Source organism: Diorhabda sublineata, chromosome 6, assembly GCF_026230105.1.
Source record: "Diorhabda sublineata isolate icDioSubl1.1 chromosome 6, icDioSubl1.1, whole genome shotgun sequence".
Lineage (NCBI taxonomy): Eukaryota > Metazoa > Arthropoda > Insecta > Coleoptera > Chrysomelidae > Diorhabda > Diorhabda sublineata.
This window is the reverse complement of record NC_079479.1, coordinates 22706866-22734398: the sequence shown is the minus strand read 5'-3', so window position 1 is coordinate 22734398 and position 27533 is coordinate 22706866. Positions and strand designations below refer to the sequence as shown.

At 32.7% G+C, this 27533-nt stretch overlaps 1 protein-coding gene across 2 annotated transcripts in view; it reads right to left on the bottom strand.

Moving 5' to 3' along the window:
• LOC130445704 (protein FAM135A) overlaps window positions 1-27473 on the bottom strand; it is a 59770-nt gene extending 32297 nt beyond the window's left edge. Inside the window, exons 1-5 of one of the 2 annotated variants that reach the window (XM_056781522.1) lie at window positions 27184-27473; window positions 13677-13791; window positions 6276-6461; window positions 2860-3117; window positions 119-148 (exon numbers count right to left, since the gene is read on the bottom strand). In XM_056781522.1, coding sequence (XP_056637500.1) covers window positions 119-148; window positions 2860-3117; window positions 6276-6461; window positions 13677-13753 — 551 coding nt within the window. In that variant the 5' untranslated portion in view covers window positions 13754-13791; window positions 27184-27473. The remainder of the gene's footprint in view (window positions 1-118; window positions 149-2859; window positions 3118-6275; window positions 6462-13676; window positions 13792-27183) is intronic. The other variant, XM_056781523.1, reaches the window with a different exon arrangement.
• Window positions 27474-27533: the final 60 nt, after the last annotated feature.

Genomic DNA, 27533 nt, shown 5'->3' with positions numbered 1-27533 from the left:
TTAAAAATATAACTTATAAATGAGAAAAAGTTAAGTCTTAGGGATAGTGTAGCGGGCCTCTAGCCAACGTCAATCAATTATAGATAATTTTATAGATCCTTACAATCAAATAACTCACCAGCTTTGCATGTACCGAAGTAGGCCCTTCCTGAAACAGAAATGGGTCAATTAGTAGATAATTTCTATATGATAAATATTGGAACGTTAGAATTTTTAGCATTTTTGGCTATAAAATGAAGAGAGTACTTTAATTTTTTACCTTTTGATTATTCAAACAATCAATTTCCTATTTATGTAGATTTGTTCATGGAAAACAATTGAAACTGATTCAAAAACAAATAAAGATGGTAAATGATTCAATCCAGAGTGACTCTGATAATAACTTGATGCACAACGCAGCATAAAATTCCTCTTCTGTGGAATTGATCAAGATAGAGAATCGTAATGAAAAAGGTGAAACTTTTGATTTAGACAACATTAATCAATATTTTAAAAGAAGAAGAACTTAACTCATTTGTACTATCTAAATCGTCGTAACATTAAACTGTGAAGTTTTTTAATCTCTACAGGCCTAACGAAAATACCAATATGATTACCAAGTATACGATTTGCAATAATAAATGAATTATATGTACGGAAAGTAGATAGAATTTTAATAAAACCAACGGCTTTCTACTTCTTCGTGGCAATGCGCCATGCTACAAGGATTTGCAAGTTTCCATTTTATAAGTTTTAGCACCACGTAACTTCTGGATCTTCCCGATAATAAATAATTTGTTTTGGCACCATTTTTGACAATAAGAAGACAATATAAAACAGATGAAAGCCATTCCAAAATAAGCTTCCAGCAAACTGCATTGCTAACGTAGGGCAGAGACGAAGAACCAATTTTATGAGTTAAAGCTGTTCTCTATAACGTGTGTCATGTAGATCTTATAAGTTGCGAAATCAGAAGCTATATAGGGACTAGTACCGGTTATAAGGGTGAAAAATGACGCATAATTAAATATTTTTTTCTTGTTACGTTATAAGTTCAAATAAAATTTTTAGTTTATTAGTTTTTACTAATAAAGTGTTACAAAAAGATTTTTACAATTTTTTTTTCTTCAATATCATTTTATAGAGACTGTGAAAATGATAGTCTCCCACTGCTCTGAGATAACCTCGAATTTGAAAAATATGAAACAAAAAATACAAAAATCTTTTTACAAAGTGATATCGTAATTTACCATCTTTGAATGAAAAATTGAAAAAAAATGGCGACTGTTAAAATAAATATGTAGAATTAACGTTTCTTTTTCACGTTTTTTCCCATGGCCTTTTTTTCAATTTTATTACAATTTTCTGGTAAATTACGGAATACAACAAATCAAATAAAACGTTACAAAGAATAACTCAGCGCAGATTAAAAAATGCCATAGCTCCAAGGTGCTTCTAGAGCACCTAAAACGTGCAAGCTCAAACTAGTATAACTTTCTTATCAAATAGAATTTCTCTATGAAATTTCAGGAGATGTTCTTCCAAAGGAAAAGGAATCAAAGAATGTGAAAAAAATAAATATTTCAAAATTATAACCGGGACTAGCCCTGTATTATACATTCGAACATTATGAATTTTTGGATAATTACGTATGCCCATGTAGTGTGTTTGACGGAATAAATAATTCCACACTACTATCTGTAGGCCAGGAGCGGCTCATTCCCATTGGTCAACAATCCGCAACTTTTACAAGGACAATCTAAAAATAGCAAAATAGAATTTTTCAATATTTTTCCACAAAAAGGTACTCATTGTTTAACTCTATAAAAATTATAATTTTGGAGATATGCATATTTTTAGATCGCTGAAAATTCCAAGGGAACCATTTCTCATAAAGAAACAGTTTGAAGAAAATTATCATCATCAGCTGTAATTCATTATTGAAAATACTCACAGAAGGTATTGAAACACAATAAAAAATTTCTAGAGGAGATTATGAATAAATAAATGAACATTTGTATATAACTTGAATGGTCAACGATACTTAGAATTTACCAAAAATGATTTCCCACCGATATTATTTCATATACCTCTATGCGCTAAGACATGTGGTTCAAGCACAATGGAGCTACACTTCCTAAACAATGTAATAAATCATCTTAATAACATTTTTCCTAAGGATGATTGGTCGGGGAGGTCTATTTGTATGGCCACCCAGTTCCCTGAATTAAATACAATAAATTTCTTTTTTTGGGGATATCTTGTGACACTATAAGGCAGAATCTTTGGAATGTTCTTCCAAGTTCAAAGAAATATCCTCCGTAGACTCTGGAAGCGCGTAGAAGGGAAAAGAGCCAACTTCGAACATAATTTTTTTTGTTTTCATTTGATATTTCCTCATATATATTTGTATATATCTTTATATCTTATTGTTTTTTAATACTTCCTGTATTTGCAATAAATAATTTCAGTTTATGATAATTTTCTTCAGAATGTCTCTTTATGGCGATTGGTTTCATTAGTATATAAAACGATCTAAAATCTACGTATTTCCTAAGCCATGAATTTTATCGAGTACCTTTTTGTTAAGAAATCGATTGAAAAATTCATTTATGCTATCTTTAGATTGTACAGGAGTCCCTGTAAAAATTACGGATTCTTAATTATTGGGCATGAACTGTCTCTGGCCTTCAGATTGTACGAAGAAGGAAAGGAAAAAATTCAATTGTATTTGACTGCTGTTGAATGTACATCAGATGATAATAAGATAATGACGATATTATTTACCAAAAGAGATTATTTAGTCATCAAGGAAATTGTATCCATATTAAAAGGTTCATAAAAGTTTAATACTCTTATTATGTAAAATGTCCTACTTACTTCATAGAAGGTTGATGTAAGGCAGTCAACGCAGTATGAACAGTCAAAGAAATGGCCGATAAATGAAAATAATCGAATAGAACTGGTAAATGATAGTGAAGTCCTTCAATCGGCGACATATTAAGTTGTAATATTCTTTGGGAAACCATAACCATAGATACTGGGGAAGTATCGCTAAACCATAATTCCAAAACTAAAGAGAATTCCACCCTTTCCAAAGATTCTCTCAAATTATGGCCATCTACCAATATGTGGCACCTGAAAGAAATATATGTAACTGTAAAATTGAGTTAAAGTTGACGTATGTTCTAAATTCTTGTATTCTTAAAAGTATTTTTACATACAAGTTAATTTTACAAAATCATATTGGTCTTAAATCGAATTTAATTTATTTGAAGTCGACGTTTTAGATTTACAAGAATTGCATCGACTCCGGAAATTATGAATTCATTCAAGTGACAAATTACAATCACATTGATACTGGTTACAGGTCTGGTTATGTTATCAGACGTCCACAAATGATTCGGAGACAAAAACTGTTTAACGAGGCAATGAAAACGCGAAAAACGAAGCAAGAGGATGGAGACCCATTAATACTGACTTCAATGCACTGCTTGTAAGCGCCCCAATACGCCAATGTCGATAGTAAGTAAGCGAACTGAAACGATTTTTCACTAAATATCATAATCAGAATGCTTTGTGTGAAAATTGTTGCCTAAAACTTTTCAGTACAGCAAGAACAACATTAAATGCCAATCGCAAAATATTCTTTGGAACTGGTAGAAAGTAGTCCTACGGTAATGGATCTCATAAAGTTTTTTTTTTCAGTCCGAAGTCGAAAATAAGTGCAAGGTGGAGTATTGAACCATCATCAAGTACCTGTATTTAAAAGGGTTAAGAGGTAAGCAGATTTACGAAGATATGCTTAATATACTTGGTGGTCAATGTCCTTTGTATGCGACTGTGAAAAATTGGACTGCAAGCTTCAAAAGAGGTAAATTTTCCGTTAAAGATGATGACGGATCGGGAAGACCAGGTTCTGTGTTAGTCCCTGAATATATCGATGCACTTCATGACATGATTTATGCAAACCGTCGAATTGTGCTTAAACGGATATCCGAAGTACTGAATGTTTCACACGAACGCGTTTATCATATAGTTCACGTCATTTTGGACATGAGAAAAATTGCTACAAAATGGATCACCAAATGTTTGAATATTGACCAAAGGCGTACCCTTATACGAAGTATCGCGCTAGATTTGAAAACAATGTAGACTTCTGAAACCGAATTGTTACTATGGATGAGACTTGGGTACATTTCTACGATCCAGAAACAAAACAACAATCGATGGAATGGCGACACTCTGGTTCTCCAAAACCTAAGATGTTACGTGTCCAAAAATCTGCTGGAAAAGTTCTTGCTTCAGTTTTTTGGGATTGCCATGAAGTAATCATTGTTGATTTTTTGGATCAGGATTAGCAAAAGAAGCAGAAAAAAATTCCAAAAAAGCAGTGCGATAAGAAATATGTAAGCAGCATTCTAAAGGAATAGAATGTAGTTTAGAAATCAAGAAAATAGGTAACATTAGCAAGTCTTCGTGAAACGAGTATTCGCGCGCTAATATTTGGAAATGCCAAGAAGTAAATTCGGTGTATTAAAAAAAACAGTTCAACTCGAAAGTATTGGTGATCGTAGTCGTTCTATAGCATACATTTGTCCTTATAGAAATTCAGTAACCGTCAAAATATATGACAAAGAGTATGTGAGATCTGGATTGATGCAGTTCATGAAGAAACATCATCCTGAAAAAAATTTTGTGTATTGGCCGGATTTGGCAACTTCTCATTATGCAAAGGATATTGAGGGAGTTTAAACACGGTTGAATATTCCATTCATTGTGTCTAATGTACATCAACTGATGCTAATTGAATGTTTTTGGCGAAATTTGAAACGAAACGTATATTCTTAAGATTGGGAAACAACTACACATGTAGAATTAGAAAAGAATTTTGAGCAAATCATTTAAAAACAACACTTAGAGAGATAAGGTTTATTGTCATTTTGTGATTGAATTATCCTAGGTTTGTGAGTCTATGGTAAATTCTAGAATTTTGCTACAGAATAATAAGGTCTTTCAAGCAGAAATGTCAATCTTCGAAACTAATTAAATTTTTTAATTTAATTTTTAATTCTGAAGGGAGCTGACTGAATAATTTTTTGGCACTGAAGATTTTTTTACCAGATCAGGAGTGGGTATAGTTAAGTAAATGTCCAAATTCCTTATTCTACTAGGCTAGAGTCTCTCTGTTGAGTTGTGAAAGAAAATAGAAATCGCAATGCGTTCTACCACATAACGAATAGATTTTTCTGTAATTTGAAGATAGATTCGAAGAGGTGAAAACTAGAAGACCCCAAGAAAGGCAAACCATAGCGAAGACGCGATTTGAGTTGTTAAAGTATTATGAGAATGAGGTGTTTAGGTGTTAAGATACAAATTTAATGGAAAAACAAGCAGAGGATAATTCTCTACATGTACAGATCATCGAAGGGCACCGTCAATATGTAGACCGAGAAAATCGATTTTTAGAATAGTATTAAGTCATTGTTGAGTTATAGAGGTTTTAAAACTCTTTTATAGGATAAAACTACAGTTTTCTTCCTCAGCGTTTAAAAAGAGACCGCTCGCGTCAGACCAGGACTTAGTAGTAATGAGATCTTGGGAAAGCGAGCTGACTGGGTGCTGATTAATTTATGTAAAATTTGTGTAATTTTAGTGTAGTAACGATTGTTTCATAGAGTAAAGTGCAAATAATTAAATTAAAACAAACTGTTTGTACGGATTTTTTGTCCCCGCACCCTTAATTCAAATTAATACGTTTTTCTGAAATTCTAACCATCTAAAATCATCAAAATCATCCCATCACAAGTTTTGTTAAGGTCTGTGTGATAAATGTAAATGGAACTATAATTTCGACACGCTTTACACGGATCAAAACCCGTGAACTTTTTCCGTTTATTACAAAGCTCAATAAGAAAGATATGAACAATAACCTTTATATGAGTGAAGGTATGAGAAATGTCGATGGAACATTGTTCTCTATTGTTTGCAAGAGGTATTATACGAGGCTTTCCAATTTTAATTACAGACACAGCAAAAGAAATTTTTTTTGTTTTGTTCCATGTTTTGTACACATTTTCACTCTAATAATTTTGAAAACATTTTTTGTTTAAGCCCTAAAAATGCGAATTTATTTCACCCATTATGGAAAAATGGGAAGAATTATAAGAAAAATTTGATATAATACATAACGAAAAAATTAACATTTCCCACTACTATTATGTTGTCATAAAAATTTTCTACATAAAAAATGGTATTTTCATAAGATAAGCACATAATATAATGGTATTGCTTACCTGAATAAAACAACATCTTTAAGCGTAACTTCTTCGTTTCTGTAAAGAATTTGAAAAGGACGACAAGCTCCATAATTTCCCAAAACAATAGCAGTACCTAGACCAGTAGTCACTTCCGGTGTTGTGACTTCAATTTCAACATTAAATTTTGATGTAACCCGTAAAGCACAACGAACTTGATACATTCTAAAACGAAAAAAAATTCAGTGTAAAAAAATTTGAATTAACTTTAAAATGTCTGCTTTTAAAAAATAATGCGAATACGGCCAAATTATGGAAAAAATTCGTTATTCAGGAGAGGGAATCAAGAGCTACAGCACTAAGGTCTCTACAAAAGAGAGGTTCCCACAAAAGAGTATAAGGAAAAAAATCTTACAAATCCACGATTTTCTGGTCTGGTCCATTCATTAACACAATAATTTAATTTCGGATAAATCTAATTATATTGTATTAATAAATAATTCATTAAAAAGCACGAAGAAGTTGTTATTCATTGTGTTTAAAAAAGTTTTTGGGGGACCCACTCCTTAATTGCCTCGATGCTCTTAGATCCCTAATTCGCTATCTGGGTATAATTAATTTTTTATATTTCACAAACACAAATGAATCGTGTTTTCAACGGAAAAAAATATTCAAAGAAGCTCGATCAATAATACTCCTTTTATTAATTACGAAACAAATTCGATATATTATTAATTTGTCTCAAAATGATAATTACAATTATTTATTACTACAGTTAATTGAAGTAACTGGTAGATTTTCTTATATGAATATAGTGCAGGCATTCAAACTCAAAATGGTGTCAAGCTTCCGAATTCTTCAGTGCACCTCCGATTTTCCTGAAAATTTAGAGTTAAACTCATCTTACCCCCTCCATATCCAGATCTATATGGTTGCAGGATGTACAAATTTATTTTCAGTGGTGAAACCCCCCCGCTATCGAAAAATATGTATTTCGTTTATGCAGCATAAATATGTTGACATATTGTATAATAGAAAATTCATATATTTTGAAGAATCAACCCTTAAAAATATTCTAACAATTTAAAACATTGTAATTTCCTTTACTGTGAAAAATTCGCAGCATTTTGATAAAATTTAATTGGTTATTAATTTTTATTCTTCAAACCTTAAAAACTACCTCTTTGCAGAGAATGAAATAAAAATAAATCTAATGAGTGCCAACTCTTAGATTTTGCGTTCTTTTTGATATTACAGATTTTTGTATCTACTTGAAGTAATTTTTAATTATCTATACCCTGTCAACCCGTAAGAACCACCCCTTTGATGGAAAATTTTTTTAATGATTGTTAATGTTTTGATATGGAATTCTTTCTTTCTAGCTGCTTTATACTGATATATACACACGTATATATATATATATATATATATATATATATATATATATATATATATATATACATAGGTAGATTATAAGTATATCATTTCTTGGTACTGAAAAAATCCGACAAAATTTGAAACTTTTTCATAAACTATAATGCACAGAAAAAATTTAATGTGACTTCATTAATTTTGAAGCTATCATATCCTATAAAAAAACATTTTGAAGCTAATTTTCAGGCCTACAAACCTATGTATGTTATAAAGGCTGGAGACCCTCCACATTTTATGAATAAAGCTCATTTTTTTTCAAAATTATGCATTTCTTTATCAGCCAAACTTCCAGCTGTCATGGATAACATCCAAATAAAGTATTTGGAACAAGGAATAAGTCAATTTTGATTTTTAGTGCAATTTTCTTAGCATTAAATATTTTACATCATATCTCACTGAAATTTCAGTCGAAACGACTTTGCTCAGAGGTCATTTGAAAGGTTTTTTAAGCTCTTCAAAAAGTAATCTATGACTTTTTGTTGAAAAATGTACCCCTTTCCCGTTATTTGAGGTTAAATGCTCAATTACGTAAAACAAAAGCTATTCAAGTATCTATAACTTGCTTTAGGTAGATCATTAAGATCTTTAAAAATAGCTTAATTTCTGTGTTTTTTTATAAGAACCATTTTTGTTCAGCGTACTTTTTCGTTAAAATACATCATTACAGATTTATACGTAAAAAACTATTCAAAAATACAGTTTTTTGACTAAAAATCGTACTTTTCAATTGCGAATAACTCAAAAACTATTAATCTGGAGAAAACACTTTATAGGACATTTTTCACTTGAAATTTGCTGATATTTTGATATCTGGGGTACTTTTGAAAAGCTCGTTGGCGAGAATTTTCACATTCATTCCTTGACTATTTGGCCCTTTGTCCCTATTTAAGCTACTCTTACATCTAACAATTTCGATGCTTTCAAATTCATCCAATAATTTATTGTTGGATACATTTTTTAACAATTTGACATTATCAACATTCAAGTCACGATTGTGACTGGCAGCGTGGTCGGCAATACTTGATTTTCAGGACCGTCCATATTTCAAATAAGCTATGTGCTCTTTAAACCGGGCAATAACGAATCTCTTAGTCTGCCCAGTATTCTTAATCACTACAGCTAATTTCATCTATAACACTCTTTTCCAAATTTTGTATTTTATCCTTAGGATTACCCAACAATTATTTTAATGTATCGTTGGATTTATATACCAATTTAAAACCCACTCTGCTAAATATAAAGAGGATTCAAAAGTATCAGAGCAAATTTTTCTTCTTTTTCATTTTGGGTTTGTGGTTTCACATAGAGATTTCTTAAACCTATGACGATTGATTAACCTACTTACAATTCTTTCATAATAACCGTTGAGTACAGCTACTTTTTCAATAAAGGACTTTTCATTAGTGTATCTCTCGATGGTAAGTGGAAAGTAGATTAACCGATTTACCAGAAAATGGAGAATGGTCATCTTATGTTGGATACAATGAAAAAATCAGCTACGTGCAGGTACATCTCGGCTGATAATAAATTGTTGGATGCATTTGAAAGCATTGAAATTGCTAGAAGTAAGAGAAGCTTGATTAGGGACAAAGGGTCAATTTCTTCCAGCCCACATTATAGTTTAGTCAAGAAATGAATGTGAAGATTCCCGCCAACGAGTAATTTTCGCGGGAAAAGTTTTATTAGCGGGAAAATTCAGTATAAAACAGATAAGTCAAGTCATTAGATTTTAGTTTACCATCAGTCACTGAAGACGATAACTTGGTTATCAAAACGCGAAGCGCAAGCGTCAGACGGTGTAATTATGAGTATGGGTATAGTGGTGGTGTAAACAGTGTATTCAGTATGAATATCGCCAACGGTTTCATACATTCCAATTTACTTCTACAATTTATTTCTTCTGGCTAATGTTATTTATATTGAATACAATTTGCTTTTTGAGACCACACATTCAAATAAGTTGTAAGCTACGACGTTTTCCTCAAATAATGTATCCCTTTATATCAAGTTCTTAATTAATTCCATTTTTGATTATAATGGTAAAAATGCTTATTAACCTGGGCGGTAGCGAGATGTTGAACAGTATGTTCCACTAATGAGTCATGATGTGCGAGAAGTTGAATAATATTTTCTATTAACGAGTCACGGTATTCGAAAAGTTGAACGGTACTTTCTATTCTTGGGGTGCTCGAGGCCCCGGTAGGGTGACACGACGCGAGCGCCATCTATTAAGCAGACATGACAACAAGGTGTCGGCGCCATGTTGTTGATGCGTTACGAGGAGAGAGGACATACCGTTGCATTGCTAGTGATTATTGTTTGATAAAGTATGGCTTTTTGAGAGAATATAGTGAGAAATTGACTCATCATGACCGAGTGTATCAGAAGAAAGTTCAGGAGTGTAGCTGTGACCTGTTTCAGCTGCGCTACTAAGTTATGGAGGACGATAGGGAACAGTGGCCACGCGTGACCTAATTAGACAGACTAGAGTACCTAGTTCTCTGTACGAACTTCAAGCCCAAAAGTGCTATGAAGAATTCAACAGTTTAGAAGCTCACCTCTAACCTTGTATTTCCTCCTCATGGGGAAGTGCTATAAGGGAAACGTGTGATGGTGTTAGGCAAGGTTTATATTTCACTTGTGCATGCGGCACCATGGTGTTCTTATTGCCTCTTGTTCGTCTGGAATTAGGATTTTACTTTCATCACATTTTGTCTTAATATCCAAATAACTTCTCGTTCCACTTTCATTGTTTTCAATTCTCTTAAATCATTTTATGTGTGTACCTTTATTTCTTCATTCGATGAAACAGTGTCCAAATGAATGATGTTTCTTTCTATCCACTTAATTCGAATTTCCCCTCTGAAATTTATGTCTTGCTTTGCGTCTTTAGGAGTAATTGAGATTTTTTTCAGATATACAGATATCAAACTAATAAACTCAGGATCTCAGATCATCTACATTCCGATATTTCCAGTCTATTACGGAGTCTTATTCAGTCTCATTATTTCCTGTATGAAAAACCTAATATTTTCTCTATTATATTCATGTAGAACGTTTTCATCGTTAATATGAATTGACGATCCCTGTAGAGTAGATGTAAAAAAAGCAATATGGGTAATTAGTCTTTGGTATTATTCTCCACACTTCTTTTAATCAATCTAGGCTTTTGGAATGTTCACTACAGCGCAGTTTACAATCTTTCCGTAATTCTTTAAAAGAATTGAAAGACAAAGGTATGATGATGCTATGATCGATCACCCTGATTTGTTTACGAAAAACGGATCAACAAAATGGACGACGCCCAGTTGTCGTATCTGACCGTTAGATAGGGCTCGCGTCAAAAGAGGCAAAAAATGCAGCACGCTTGACTGGTGAACCCCGAATCGCGGTAAGCGAGAAAGGGACTCGTTGGATTTCTATGGATGAAGAAGACTAGTTTTTCATATTACTCAGTCGCGGTATGCGAGATATTGTATATACAACGGTATGTTTTACTTAGATGGTGATGAAAACTAATTGTCAAACTTTGGTTTTTTTAGCTTTTGTATTTCAAATACAGCAAAAGTAATTATAGGTATAGGCGAAAATACACAGGTGATTGGTAATGGGAAGAATGGACATGAATTATGGTGTTATGAGAGGAAAGAGACCTTTGATATAGGGCAAAACGATGATAAAAAACAGATATTCTAAAAATTAAATATTACTAGTTGCTATCTTTCCCATAGTCAATCGGTCTTGAAGGTTATTGGGTGCACATTCAAGCTAGCGTTGTAGTACAAACAAACTCTAAAAGCATTAGTTAACACATACAGACTAACTCTGATGTGGCTAACAGGTTACTACAGTATACCAGGCAATGAAGAAGCAGACAGCTTTGCGCCTAAAAGAGGCAACTACTAATACTTTGGACCAGAGCCCTAATGTGGCTAATCATATTAAGTTTTGATGAAGAAACACTTCAAAAGATTCGTAGTCATATCAGTTAAGAAGAGCCCTCCGTCACGTCCAGAAATCATATTGAACTGGTGGTAGGTATTCTAGTCTTCTTTGGGACGAGTTTACATATTTTGAGAGTGGAACAATGAGATGTAGAATATTGTTCAAAATGTTCGAAATATCTTCTAGATATAGGTGTAGAGTGGTTGAAAAGCCTAACCGACTCCCCAAACAAGATATTTCCAAAAGAGGATTTATAAAGGATCTAAGAGAATTAACTAAACTGAATAAATACGCATCTCATGACTCAACTTATGCAATGATGACAGTAAAAGAGAATAAAATCACAAAACAAATTGGACAAACCTTTAGTAAAACTCTACCGATCGGTTCATGCAGATTGACAATATACATGAATAGAGTTAACAATGTATAACCAAGAACATCAACTGTAAGGATATTGATAACGGACTAAAAATATTGTAACTTATATGAGAGGAATGCTAGTTTTGAGATATGGCAATACTGATGTGAATACGGCAAATTTTACATTGCCATAATAAAGTTCGACATTTTTGTGTATGTACTCGGGTGTCATACGAGTGCTATTTTGATTGTTCACAGATACTTAAAACATTCATATTTGTCACAGAATGGAATTAAATCGCTAACATTTTTGTGGGATGATTTTCTATGACTTTAAGGTCTTCCAAATACGGCTGTTGAGCCAGAAAACATCGATAATGTGCGTAAACTGATATTGGAAAATAGAGAGGTAACATTCCATGAGATTGAAACAAACTTGGGCATCAGCAACATTCGGTTGTCAAAAAGATTTCTTCACGATAGATACCGCATAATTTAAAAACCGCCCAAATAAAAAATCTTATCGATTGGTGCAAAGAAATGCTGAAAAAATTCAATCGCGCTATTTCAAAAGACGTCTATAAGATAGTGACAAGCGAGGAAACATTGATCTTTGAATATGGACCCGAAACTAAACAACAATAGACTGTATGGGTTCTTTCAAGACAAGCCAAATCCAACAAAAGTGGAATGCGCACGAAGTTCTTTGAAGCAAATGGTCGCCTGTTTTTCGGAAGACGAATCATTCTCATCACGACAATGCGAGCACTAACACATCAGTTCAAACAAAAACATTGTAGAACAGTTAAAAAATCTAATTTTTTCGAGTCATCCGCCTTCCTTGTTTGTCATCCAATCTTTTCTTCTTATTCCCGAGAATCAAAAATGAATTGCGAGGTCAACGTTTTTCTACTCGTTAAAATCATATGTTTTGGGGGTACCTCAATCGGAATCTAGAAAATATTTCGACAATTGTTTCAAACTTAAAAACATTAAAGCCATATCCAATTATAAATATTTGTTTTTATTTGTCTATATCAAAACTTAAGTAGCAACCCCGGTAATTATAAGTTTCAGCTGGAAATAACATGGTACTATGCTAGTCCAGCTAGTTGGAAAATTGTTCTAATTATAATCAATCTTAAGAAAATGAAAGAAATGAGCACACCAAGTGTCAATTTAATAGTTTATATCTCTAAATCTTCTTTATTATAGGTCTCTTCCAATTTAAATTTTTTTAAAGACATTTAAAATTGAAAAAAATCAAAAATCAACATGGAAATCTATTTTAACATAAAAAATTGTAGCAGCTATTAGTAGTATTATTCGTAGTTGTATTAAAAGTAACAAAATTGATCTATGAATCCTACTTCAATTATTTAAGTCTATTTCATCTTTGATAGATTTCTACTTCTTATGAATATGAACCATTTCAAAAAATTCTTTTTTCCATGTATTTCATTTCGTTTCAAGATTTTGAATTTTTATAATTGAATTTTTGTTTTTTTGATATTTAGTGATTCGTTAATGCTGTTTTATTTCATATTTTTACAAAGACGAAACTTCAAATTTTCATCCGTCTTCAAAAAATAACTTCAAATTAAAAGACACCCAAAATCAAGATGATTTAGAAACATAAACATATCAAAAGGTCTAAGAAATGAGGAATTTTACCAGTTTATTGAATTTCGTACTCACCCTCTTTGAAATAAGTCGACATTGTAAAATTTGAATAATTCTACTGAAAATTCTATGGTTGACTGCAACTCACTCATAATATTGAATGGGTTTATTTGGGTAGTTGACTACATTCCTGAAACAATCAAATAATTGTTATTCGAATAATTCGTTTATTGTAATAATATATATTGAAATATTTGACTAATTTTATCATATCAAGAGCAAACCACGTGGAAAGAAATTGAGGCATTAGTGGAAGCTAGAAAGAAGGTGTCCAGCTTAAAAGCAGTAAATGACAAAGCTGAAAGAAGGAGATTTTTAAAATAAAAAATTGAAATTAATATACATTCTTCTTTGTAAGTTCAATAACAGCTCTACGTAAATTGTGTTTTCATCAATATTCATATTTTATTTTACAAAATATCTACTATTAGAATGATCTATGAAAATAAGTGTTCATTGCTTCATTCATGAACTTGGAGCTTTGTAGGATTCATACAAAGTGAATTGAGGTCATATTTTGAAAGCAACCAGGCCATCACACTACAAGTCTAAATCGTTGAGAGAGAACCTGTTCCAGGGTTTATCGCTTCTGGAACCACACAGACTATACTACTGACTGTAGGACATTGATAGAAGTAAGCTATGAAGAAGTTATGGTAAGGCCATCAATTCAAAGAGTGGGAGAATAAACGATTTTGTCCTTTGTGCAATGCTAAAGGCCACAGTGCAGAAACAGAATGATGTCCAAAATTCCGGAAAGTATTAAAATACGAACAATATAGAACTAGCATGTATCAGAGAGGGAAAACGACGACGACCCCATACGCATCTGAAGATGCAGTCAATGAAAAAACAGCTTAAGAAGGACATGATGCATAGAAATTCAAATGATGAAGAAAGGAAAAGGAAGGACAGAAAGAAAAGAGAAAAGAAGAAGACTACAATCCGTTTGATTACATAGAACGCTAGAACAAAGCTGCAAACGTGCAAAATGGAACAAACTAAGGGTTACAACATAGAAATATTAGCATAAGAAACAAGTTGGAGTGTGGAGAAGAAAATCTTCCTTGAAAACTTTGTATTATTCTATTCAGGGCAAGAAAAGTCAGGAAAAAATGGCACCGCCTTTAAGATTTCTCATAGTGAACGATGGAAGTACAACTATTAGATTAAAAAAAAGCAAACGAATTTAACTGCTGTGAATCTCTACGGGCCAGCCGAGGAAGCTAACCACGAAGTTGTTAGTTGTTAGAGGAGTTTAATGAGAAAATAGAAGAACTAGAAAATACCCAAGAACGATATGATAGTAATATTTCAACGCCTAAATCGAGAACGAACGGATAAATAGCGAGCGAAGAGACGACCCACGTATCATTAAACACCAATGGAATGATATTGTGCAATCTTGCAGCATACACGAATACCTTCATAGTGAGAACAAATTTTGAACACCTAAAATGATATAAGATAACATCAAATCAATCACGTAATCATATGGAGGAAATGAAAACATATTGTACGGGATACAGGAGATAGAGGATAGAGGAGAAATCTAGATCATTTCCTAGTATGAGCAATAATGAAGATGAGAGAGGACGCAAAGTCAATATATGCAGGAGAAAGTGGAACACATAGCAATTAAAAACAAATCATGAAATCAGTAAGGAGTACCAGACACACTAAGAGAGAATTTGGCACGGGATGGCCTTAGTTCTAGTGAAGAAAACTGGAGAAACATAAAAGAAGCAAAGTAAGAAATGCAGCAAACAGTGCATTGGGGAAGAAAATAGTCCAACAATGGAAAACGTGGTTTGAGAAAGAGTACGATACACATACCAGGCTGAAAAAACAGGCATGGCTATAGTGGGTTACAATATAAAACGAAAACGAGATAGCGGCAACAAAAAAAGAAGCACTAAAATGCTGCAGAAGAAAGTAAAGACAGGGGATGGATGCAATGGTTGAGGGAATGGAGGCAAACAGTAAAGACAGCAGCAAACATTTCCACTAAATCAAAGCATAAAATATGCCCAGTAGAGCGTTATCGAGAATAGAAAAGAAGGATTGGGAAACATACTTTGAAGCCGCTTTCAGAGAAACGAGTGAACAACACGAAAGCAACCAAGAGATGAAGATGATAATGAAGAGGCACCATCATATGGAAAATATCTTGTAAGTAGTTGACCAGAGGAGACAGAAAAAGCACCAGAATTAGATGAAAATCTAATAACAAAAATCTGCAAGACTTAAATGCGTGTTATAAAATTCACGTCGTCTAGTTGCTTAGTTTATCTTGGTCATTGGCGAAGATAACTTCGATTGTGTATGAAAGTAAATAGATAGTGATATTAGTGAGATGGGTTATTATGAGAATGAACAGTTACGTTTACAAGCAATGATGGACGATATTTTATCAGATGAAGAACCGTTTGAATATTCGTCGGAAAGTTACAAGGCAAGCACAAGTTATTCTGAGTCTTCTGATTCATCTTATTCTCCTGTACAGACAAAAAGACAAAAAGTGTCACGAAACATAAGTGCTAATCCTGCTGGCATACCCAGTACATCGTCCGATCAACTGTCTACCGAAAATGTACCAGAAATTGAAAGACTCAGTTCAGCTTCAGTTCACATATTGGTGGCATTACACGTGTTGAAGAAACAATCGAATCTGTTATGCGACGCTTTCAGTAGAGTAGCGATTCCTCGTCTGACGAAATTCTAGTACAGCCTACTGGAACAATGGAACGAAGTGACTGAAAGATTTTGTTGCTTATGCACAAGACTTGAATATAAATATCGATATTCAAAATCTACAAAACAAAAACCCTATTGATTTTTTTTCATTGTTTGTAGACGACACTCTTCTAAATCTAATGGTACAAGAAACTAATATATATATGCTTCTCAACAGGCTAAAAAATTTACTTTACCCAAGGCTAGAACTAGAAGTTGGAAAGATACTAATACTGAAGAAATGTAAATTTTTTTGGGACTGGATAGGTTTAGTTCAGATGCCTAAGCTATTGGACGAATAATGTTCTTTATTCGAATGAAGTAAAATCAGTAATGTCTCGTAACCGATTTGAACTTTTTTCGAGCAATTCGCATTTCTCTAACAATGAAACTACGAATACTTCGGATAGACTTTACAAAATCAAACCACTTTTGGATTACATAGGCCATATCTGAACTGCATGATAGAAAATATGCAACTTCAAAGGCTCCTCCGTCTCGTTATAAGTGTGTTCAGAGTTTTAGTGCATACCTTGTTTCACTTCTGCCCATACTTGTACATTATGAATGGATTTACACTATCACAAAGTAGAATATTACTGTTAATAAAATTTAAGAAAACTAATAAAAACGCATGTATTCAATAATAATATTATGCATTTTAACAGGCCAGGATATTTATATGGATATTGATTATTCTTCAAAGTATTTTTGAGTTTCTTTATTACTTCATGGTAATATTCTGTGTGATATTTCATCGAAGTTTTATAAATGCATCTAAATGTTCTTGATTTTTGGTCTCTTCTGTTTTAAAATCATATTTTGATAAAGACTTAAAGAAAAGTCGAAACGTCAAATTATATCTTCAAAAAAAATTTTAAAACAGAAGAGACCTAAAATCAAGAACATTTAGATGCATTAATATATCAAAATGTCTAAGAAATCAGAAATTACATTTATTTGATTAAGGAAACTGGTATTGATGGCATCAAGAAATAACCAGAAAAAGGAAGTTAACATTCGACGATATCCAAATACCTAAGAAGTGCATTGTCTGCGCAGAATGTAAGTAACAAAAATAATAATTTTTATTCTCAACATAACAAAACGCTAATTTTTTCAGTCCTTAGAAATCTTGTTTTTCTCATCAAAATAGGCATTTGCGTTTGCCATAACGTCTTCGTCCAATGAAAATCTCTCTTCTACAAATGAAACTTTGAGATGAGGAAACGGGATGAATTCGCTGTGTGCTATATTTGCTGAATAGGGTATATAAGCCGTGGAGACCACCGAAGTGTGGAAATATGTGCTATTCTCATGAAAAAGCTTTTTATTTTTCTTCGAATGCCGTCGCTTTTTTACAATTTTTCCCTTAAACTTATCAAGAATAAGGCATAATCCTCTTCTGTTATTGTTTTACCTTTCTGAAAATAGTCTATGTATAAAATCCCAGTCGCCATCTCTTTTCTGTTCGATATTATCATCTTTGCATATTTCCAAGCAGGTTCACCTTTTGCAAACCACTGTCTTGACCGTTATTCAGTTTCAAGAATATAGTGATAGATCCAGACCGGTTCGACAGTTATGACTTGATGAAGAAAACCGCGTCAAAAGGCATAAGAATTGGATGCATAATATTTATATCAAGCAATGGCAAATGCGTTCTTTTGATATGTTCTAACCTCAATTTGACGGTCGTCTATTAGCATTTGGTGAATTCGAATTAGCTGCCCAAAATTTTATGTTCTCAAGTCATGATGCAGTCTCCATTAACAGTATTTAAGTCTTGTTTGAGTAGTGTCCATCTATGAATTAAAAATTTTGGAATAATTTTTTTACTATAAATTTAAAGTGACTTGGGCAATTTTAATGAGATTTGTCATTGTTAGTTCTACTTTACGAACGTCGTATATGTATTTTTATTTTCTCATTAATAAAAAATTTAATATTTATTCTGGAACTACTGGATCTTTCCACGTTTTATTACCTACACCATTCTATATATGAAATCGAACCTCTATCCCTTATAAGTCTTCTGCCAAGTTATTAACGTTTGCAAAAGGGGAACGTAAGGCGCTTATATACCTTCCCAATTCAAATAAAGTTCGAATAAAAAAATATTGTGTGGATAAGATATTCTTCAGGTAAATGTGATGATAACTTTTATAAGGGCTATCTCCTATCACTATTTCTTATTTGAAATGGTCTTTAAAAGCAAAATGAAACTTAAAAATGTACTGTTTGTTTCAATTGAAGATGAGTTATGTCAATTTTATCGTCTAGAAAGTACTAAAGTTTATTTTTATGTACGGGAAAGTAATAAAACGTACTAATCCAAAATTTAGTACAGTCATTAGAATAATCTAAATATTTGTTAAATTTTCATAAATGTATCTGAGCTAATACAAGTTTTCGGGCTTTTATTGGCTTTTTATTACCAAAAGTTGTACAGAACAATAGAAAAAGGTTTGGAGTTGTCAAAAGCCCTTTGTATTGAAGATTACATAGCCGTCTCATAAGATCTATTTGCCAATAAATGTTTCATTTTGATTCCAAGAATATCTTCCCGACAAATTTCACTAAAAATGCGATATTACGTTTTTCCATTTAGTAAGAAGTTCAAAGTTCTGTATTCTCAACATTTTAGTTTACTTGCAAGGTACAGTGTGCAATTTATTTTGAAATCTTTATGATTCTGGAAAATTTCCAAAGGGCTGCGTAAACACCGAAAAATCGGTTTTTCAATAGTTAATGGTGAAACATATGCTTTAAATCATTTACCTACAGACATGTTGATGTAAAAATGTTGTTGATACAGCGGAATTAGTTAGTAGTACGCTTGGTGTTGGAAAATCTAAGATTTACAAAGTTATTAAAGAAGAGAAATGTGGCTAGTTTCAAATAGTACGTGAAGCTGCAGGTAAACCAAAATTTCTGCAATTTTAAATAATTTCGTTAAAGTTGGTTTATTGACTTTTGGTCTAATGATTCCAGTGGATACCAAAAGTATATGTATGCTGATATTTTTAGAAAAATGGTTCGAACAAATGATAGATCTGGTTCTTTTAGAAGAGAGATATCCTTTTGTAGTTCCTTCATAAATAAACATTCAAAAAATATGAAATTGATGATATTGCAGAAAATCGTTGTATGACGGTTGTTAGATCTCCATTATATCATTGCGAACTAAACCTGATTGAACTAATTTGTACACAGATAAAGGGAGAAGCTTCAAGAATAAATGATTGGTTTAAAATGGGGACTGCAGATAATGAGAAGCCTGAAAATCATATAATTAAAGAATAAGGAACATATGGAAGCTGTACAATATTACTTATGAAATGATCGAGCCATTCAATGTAAATATTGGCTGCTACTGGTAAGTTTCTCTATTAAAATTATTTTTTATGAACATGAGGTTATAAACCTCTCATATCTATATAACCAGTATGACACAATGAAAACTGAAATATCAGAAAAAACTTCCACTACTTTACCTTCAATTTGGAAGTTATAAGCAAGTTAAATAAGTGAATATATAAGTGAACACGCGATATATTAATTATTTTTATACAAATCTTATTTCATACCAAAATACTGTCTACTAAACGTGGGATGCCTATGGTACGATACGAATGTTTCATCATTTTATTACTCTCTCATAGATTATAGTTAGATTATAAAGATACTATATAAGCTGATTTACAAATTCAAACTTGTCTTAACACATTTATACTACTTGCAATGGATACAGTCTAAGTATTTTTAGTCGCATCTGACAGACAGTTTACTCGGAAACATGCTGTACTAATATTACCAAATAAAGTGTGTATTATTATAGATGACAATTGACAATTCTTGTTGAATTTTTGCCTGCCTCAATCGTTTGAAAACCTTTGCATATAAGTTTTTTATGTGTGATGTCATTTCCTCCTCTTTCTTTTTGATATTTTGCCACTTTATTTCAATATCCAAGAGCAGTCCTAGTTATTTTATCGTCTTCGAAATTTTTTTTCACTGATTATTATACGCCTTTTTTTAGTCCATTTTGTTTATTGAATATTGAAGATTATTTACCTTCTTTTCAATTGATTCTTTAACAGTTAATATTGTAATATCTTCTACAAATAGTGACAGTTCAATATTTTTCGTTATAGGGATGTTACAAATATATAAGTACAGTGTTGGTCCAAAGGCGCTGCCTTGAGGGACCGTTGCTTTAATCAATCTGAACATTCTCTTTCTTGTTTGACTCTGAAGGTACAATCTTTCAAGTACGAGTGTGCTGGGTTAACATAATGAATAGATCAATATTTTGCGTTTGCAATGTGCTTAAGAGCAAATAACTGAGACGCTTCGGCCACATAGAACAAATAACGGAAGAAAGAATAATAGAACATTTATTCGAAGCTAAAACAGACAAGAAGACTAGAAGAAGTAAGAAGAACAAATTAGAGGATGCGAATTTAGTAGCAAAAGAAACTTGCTAAAGAAGGTTAAAAAACAGATTACCGTACAACAGAAATGAGTGAATAGAGTCTGGAGAGAATATAAAGATACTCAACTCCTCAACTCAAACTTGTGTGAGGATTCATTCACTTAGTAAGGTATAATAATAAAATTATTCTGCTTAGTGCTGGAAATCCTTCTGTGAGAGTTGTTTGACTTCAATCTAAAGTTTCAAATTAGAATTCCAGCCCTTTGGATACTTAATTTCTGTATGACATTTGTATAAATACGCCAACACATATTAAGAAGGAGTTAGACAACGTGGCTGTAGCAACTTGACTGACGATGAGCGTTCAGGATATCCAAAAATTGCGACAACCAGCGATATCATCGAAAAAATTGGTACTGAAAAACCTTCGGATTAAGGTTGGATAAGTCATGTAACTAAGAAAAACAAATTTTTCTGCTAAAAATCGATATTCACCAATGTAATCTCCTTCAAGAGCAATACAATCATTCCAACGCTTCTCTAATTCCTCAATAACGTACTTGAAGAAGGATTTGTCTTTTGTCTGAAAATAGGCTTCAGTTTCAGCAATTGTTTCTTCATTTGAGCTGAATTTCTTATCAGTGAGCATTTTCTGAGATCAAAGAATAGCCAGTAGTCACTGAGAGCCAGATCTAGATTATACAGTGGATGAGGAAGCGATTCGAAGGGTGATTCGTTCAATTTAACCATCGTAGCCATCAACTTGTTAATCAGTGCAATGACTTGGTTTTTTATCCGATATATTAGGACGATTTTTCTTGATTTTTGCATTCAAACAAACGATCCAAAAACTATATGTAGTATTCGTTATTGATTGTCTGTCCCTTTCGGAAATAGTCGATGAACAATATTCCATGCGCATCCCAAAAAACCGAAGTCATAACCATCCCTGCTAACTGTTGTGTCTTTGGACGCCTCAGAGGTGGTTTACCTGCTGCTGTAAACTTATCATTTTGATTCCGGAATGAAGTTACGGATTCATGTTTCATCCATTGTCACATATCGATGCAATAAATCTGATTATCAACGTGTAAACATGGACAAAGAAGTTCTGAATCATCAACATGTTTTTTTTTGATCGACTGTGAGTAAACGCGGCACCCACTTTGAAAAAGCTTTCTTATGGTCAAATTTTCATGCTTAATAAATAATTTGTGGACTTTTTTTATGTTTTCTGGAGTAACTCCTCCAATTGAACGACCAGAAAGTTCACCATCATCGATGTCTCTACGACTACGTTTAAATTCGGAAAACCAGTAACAAATGGTTCTTTTCGATAGAGCAGTGTCTGGATAATACTTTCAAAGCCAATGCTGAGCTTCTACAATGTTTTTTTCATCCATTTTTTTGAAAATAACAAAAGTAGCTTCACTTAAACGGCTGTCACTTTTTTCTAACTAATCGAAACGCCATGAAATATTACACATAGTCTTTTGAAAGTTGGTATATTATAAACGTTATATCGGTTTGACAATGGCAGCGCCATCTATGTGTTAGATACACGACATATTGAGAGATGCATCAGAATAGGCTAGCGGCCTATCCTTACCCATCCATTGCCGCGTTCGTTAACTTTGAATAATATCCGCATTCGAATAAACAGTTTTTATTTTTTATTGATGCTGCTTGAGAAAAATAAATCACCCCTATCCACCACTAAAAAAAATAGAATTCTTTTTCACCAAAAAAACGCACTTTCTGACACACAGTTGATCGTTATATCTAAATTTGATAGATTGCATTTTGAATTGATTCACCAATCGTTGTATTCACCATATCTACCCAGCGACTTTTTTCTTGTTTTCTAATCTTGCAGTTTTTCTTGCAGAAAAGAAATTCTTATCAGTCGTCGATGTTATCACATACATAAATGATTATTTTGAGTAGAAAAACGAATGGAAGTGTTGAAAAAGTTGGAGCGACGCTGGATTAAGTGTATAGGCTTGAAAGGAGATTTTATTTAAAAATGGTAATTATGGAAAAAAGTTTTGTTTCTTTGTTAGGTCGGAAACTTTTCTGACAAACCTCGTATGTTTGCGATTTTTATATGGTGAACTATAGGAAGGCAGACCTAACTAAGGAGATAGAAACGGTACCTGAAAAAAGAAAAACAAAACTAATTTATCTTACTTTTAAAATAAGTATAATATATATTGTTTATTAAATACCAATAAGAAAATTATTTATTTGTGAAAGAAACCACAATATTATTATTGCAATCTAGAAACCTAACAGCAATCTCATTGTCCTGTTTTTAGGGTTTCGTTTATTAGCTATAAACAATAAGTCAAATTTTTATTGTAATATACTTTAAACACAATTTTTATGTTAAATAAAAATTCTATTTCAACTGAACAAAGTCTTAACGGAAGTTCTCAAAATTATATATCAATAAAAGCAAACCTTGGAAAGTTTAAAACATGTTGCAAACATATGTTGAGTTTTTTTATGATTACGATATTCACAAATGAACTGTACATCTGTCGTTCAGAAAGAAAACCATTAAATCGTTCATTGAATTTGACGAATTACCTAAGTGAAGCATTAATGAAAAAAATATTGAATCAGTCGAAGTAGCAGTTTTTTCATTCTACCAACAATTTCATTATCAATTTTTTCACCAACAGTTTTTTACACAGGGTTAGTCATGAGTAATTTTACATACTTCTTTTATATGTAGAGTCCCTCGGGGTGAACATCATGTAGTATCAAGTGTCAATTCTTCTTATTTATTAAGATCATTTGATTTTTCAAATTTTTTCGTTTTTTCATACTACCATCATTCATTCGACAGGATTCGTATTAAATATTGGACCCTTGATAATAGTTTTTTGAAATGCAATAAGTATATGTGAGACAAAGTCGCATTTTTATTCAATTTCTTGTGAACTATCAAATTTTATCAAACATAGAACAATCATAATGACGTATCACATAATGAGGAAATAATTTGAATACATATTATAAATTTCGAAATTTTATTTATAATTAAAAAAATTTGAGTTATTATTTTCGATAAATATTCAATTGATTTCATCTAATATTGGGTTAGCTTTGGTAAGGCTTTGGTAATTTTCGTGCAAAATGCCACACCAGTTTTCGACCACAGAATATGCAGACATAATTTTGGTTTATAAGTTCTGCAACGGTAATGGTAGAGTTGCTTCTACAGGAAATATAATGGTTCAGCTACTACATCCTGGAGATGAAATCCATAGGTTGGAAGGTTGATTAACAATCATCGCCCAACGCCATACAGGACACTATTTACAGATGAAGTAAAATTAACGAGAGCCGTGATAAAATTCGAAAATGTTCCCAGTTAAGGTTTCCGGTTAACATGTGGATTGGTTTTATAAATGACCAATTAGCAGGTCTGACTTTTTGATGGTCCTTTAAGACGTCAGGTCTATTTTTACTGAGCACAATATATTTTGCCGAAAAGGCTTTCAAAACACGAACTTTGTTATCCGCAGTATATATTTTCAGCATGATGTGGACTTTTCACTACCAATGGGACAATATCTAAATAATGTTTATGGCAACAGGTGGATAGGACGTGCAGGTCCTATTTTATGGCCTTCAAGATCCACGTTATATTTTCCAAATTTTTCACCTACATTGCATTCTTATAAAATGATACCAACTCATGAGCTCAAGGAAGGCAATTTCAATAGGAGATGTATTTTTATGAAGAGATAATGACAATATAAGATAACAGTTTGGTTCAATTAAAAAATGTTTTCTTATTTGATGAGAGCACTTTTACAGTTCACGGTCATGTTAATAGTCAAAATTGCTGCTATTGGTCTAATGAGAATCCTCATTGAATGAGAGAAGAACTAAGTGATATTCTGACAGATGTTTGAGCATGAATTGTAGGAAATAAAGAGATAAATATTTAGAATAGCTCCAAAATAATATCGTGTCAACTTTGACAATATTATAAATCGAGCAAACCCATAAGTTTCTGCGAATATGGTTCCAGTAAGATAGAGCTTAGCCCTATTACCATATCAATATAACCTAACCTAACCTAACCAAATCAGTGGACCGATATAACGGCCAGAACGATATTCTGATCCGACGCAATTAGACTTCTTTCTGTGGGGATATTCTAATTTTAATGTAAATGTTAATTCCAAAACAGTTGAAGATAAGATATAGGATATATCGAGTCTAAGCGTTTTTCTATACAGGCTTCAATTTATTTTTAAACGAATTGATTCAATTTTGCTGTTATAAACCATATAGAATTCCTATGTAAATATTCTATTATAACATAACTTAGTTTTTCTCACGATGGAACGCCTCTGAATATGACAAGTTCTTTGTTATTTTATTACATTGTACTTGTTCCTCCAAATGATGATAGAACCACTAGAGGCTGCTAACTAAGTTTTGAGATAAGGCAACACTGATGTGAATATATCAAATCTGATAGTTTGACATTTTTAATGGTGAGCGTATTCAGAACGTGCTGTCATAGGAATGCTATTTGAATTTTTCATTTTGGTTAAAAAAAAATGGAAGTCAATTGCGTATATTTTCGTGCGATGATTTTCTACGACTTTCTACGTTTATTAAACCAGCAGCAATGTGCCAATCAACTCACTTCGACTTTTGGTAATGAAGCACCATCTCGATCCACCGTGTTTCGCTTGTTTTCTGAATTTGATCGTGGTAGCACTTCGCTACAGGATAAATTTCGTTGAGGTCGTCCAATATCTGCCGATGTGCCAGAAAACATCGATGCTGTGACATATAACATTCCGTGAGATTGAGGCATACTTGAGCATTGGTTCCACTCGCATACATTCAATATTGCATGAACATTTGTTCGCGTTGTATACCGCTTAATTTGACAATCGCACAAAAAAAGATTATGTTAATTGATCCAAAAAAATGATGTAAAAATTCAATCGCTTCGTGCTTCAAAAGACGTCTATAAGATAGTGACAGGCGAGGAAACATTGATCTTTGCATATGAACCCGAAACTAAACAACAATCGACTGTATAGGTCTTTCAAGGCAAGCCAAATCCAATAAAAGTTATCGACACACGAAGCACTTGGGAACAAATGGTCGCCTGTTTTTTCGTCCCTGTTTCATTAGAGCAACTAGAGTGGTCAATTCTAAATGGTACACCAGCATTTGTTTACTGGAATTGTTCGAAAAAATCTGGGAAACCAATCGCAGAAGACTAATCATTCTCCACCACGACAATGCGAGCTCTCACACATCAGTTCAAACAAAAACGTCAAAACATCGAGTTGATGGATCATCCGTCGTAAAGTTCTTGTTGGGCATGCAATGATTTCTTATTATTCCCGCAGATCAAAATTAAATTGCGATGTCAACGTTTTTCTACACCTGAAGAAGCGGTTGATTCGTTCAAATCACATGTTTTGAAAGTACCTCAACAGGAATGGAAAAATTCGACAATTGGCTTAAGCTCATGCAAAAATATATTGATCTTAATGGTAATTATTTAGAATTGAGGCTCCAGGCAAAAATCGCTCCAAAAAATTTTTCACCTCTTGGAAACTATTTCATTAGGTAGAATTAGATAATTAAAGGTGGGGGACACATGTTTGTGACGGCGAGTAAACGTTAACCAAATTATAAACACTCCTCCCCCTCGCCCCTTTTTGCTACCTTCTGAAATGTATGATCAACGATTTTAAAGAAATTCATTGATTTATCATATGTAAGTTGTACCATATAATGTCTAAAATAATGGAAATAATATGTCTCCCCCACCTTTAATTATCTAATTCTATATAATGAAATAGTTTCCAGGTGGTGAAAATTTTTTTGGAGAGATTTTTGCCTGGAGCCCCAATTCTAAATAATTACCATCTTAATGAAGAATACTTTGAAAAACTATAAAGCCATATTCAATTATAATTATTTATTTTTATTTGTCTCAAAAAATGTAGCATACACTCATAACTGTAGAGGCATGGTAGTTTGATAATTCTAAATTTTTTCAATCGATTAAGATCACTTCCAATCAATATTTAAGTGAGTTAATAAAAAACCAGTTGCGTTCAATAGATACAAGCTTTTCATAAAAAAATATTATACGAATTTGCTTATCCAAATTGTTGCTTTTGAATCAGTAAAAGTGTGTCAGAAGTTCAATGAAAATATTATTTCTCATGCATATATATGAAACTGAAAACTGATTTATCATAACAATCTCGACACGAACGAAAATACGCGCGTCCGAATAAAATTAGAATTCATAAAAACTGAAGCTATACCCTCTAAAAATAAACTTACCTAATTAAAATAAATTTGTGCTTCCTGTATCAAACCATTAAACTTCGTTTTTGATTTTTCTAAATGAACACTGAACATCCATTATTTTATCTAACAGTCGATCGCGTGACACGAGTTTTATTTAATATAATAGTTGGGGTAAAATCGTTTTGATTCTCACTGTGACAACGGAAAGATGTATTTCATGCAGCTTTAACCAGGCAACCAAGATAGCAACGGTGTCCTATTTTGCACGACACAGTTAGGCGTTCACCCGCGAGGAAACGAGGATTTGCGTCGCTTTGCGCACTAAATCTACGACCGATGCAGGGGTGGTTCGAGCCACCCTCGATTGAAAGGCACGTGCGCAG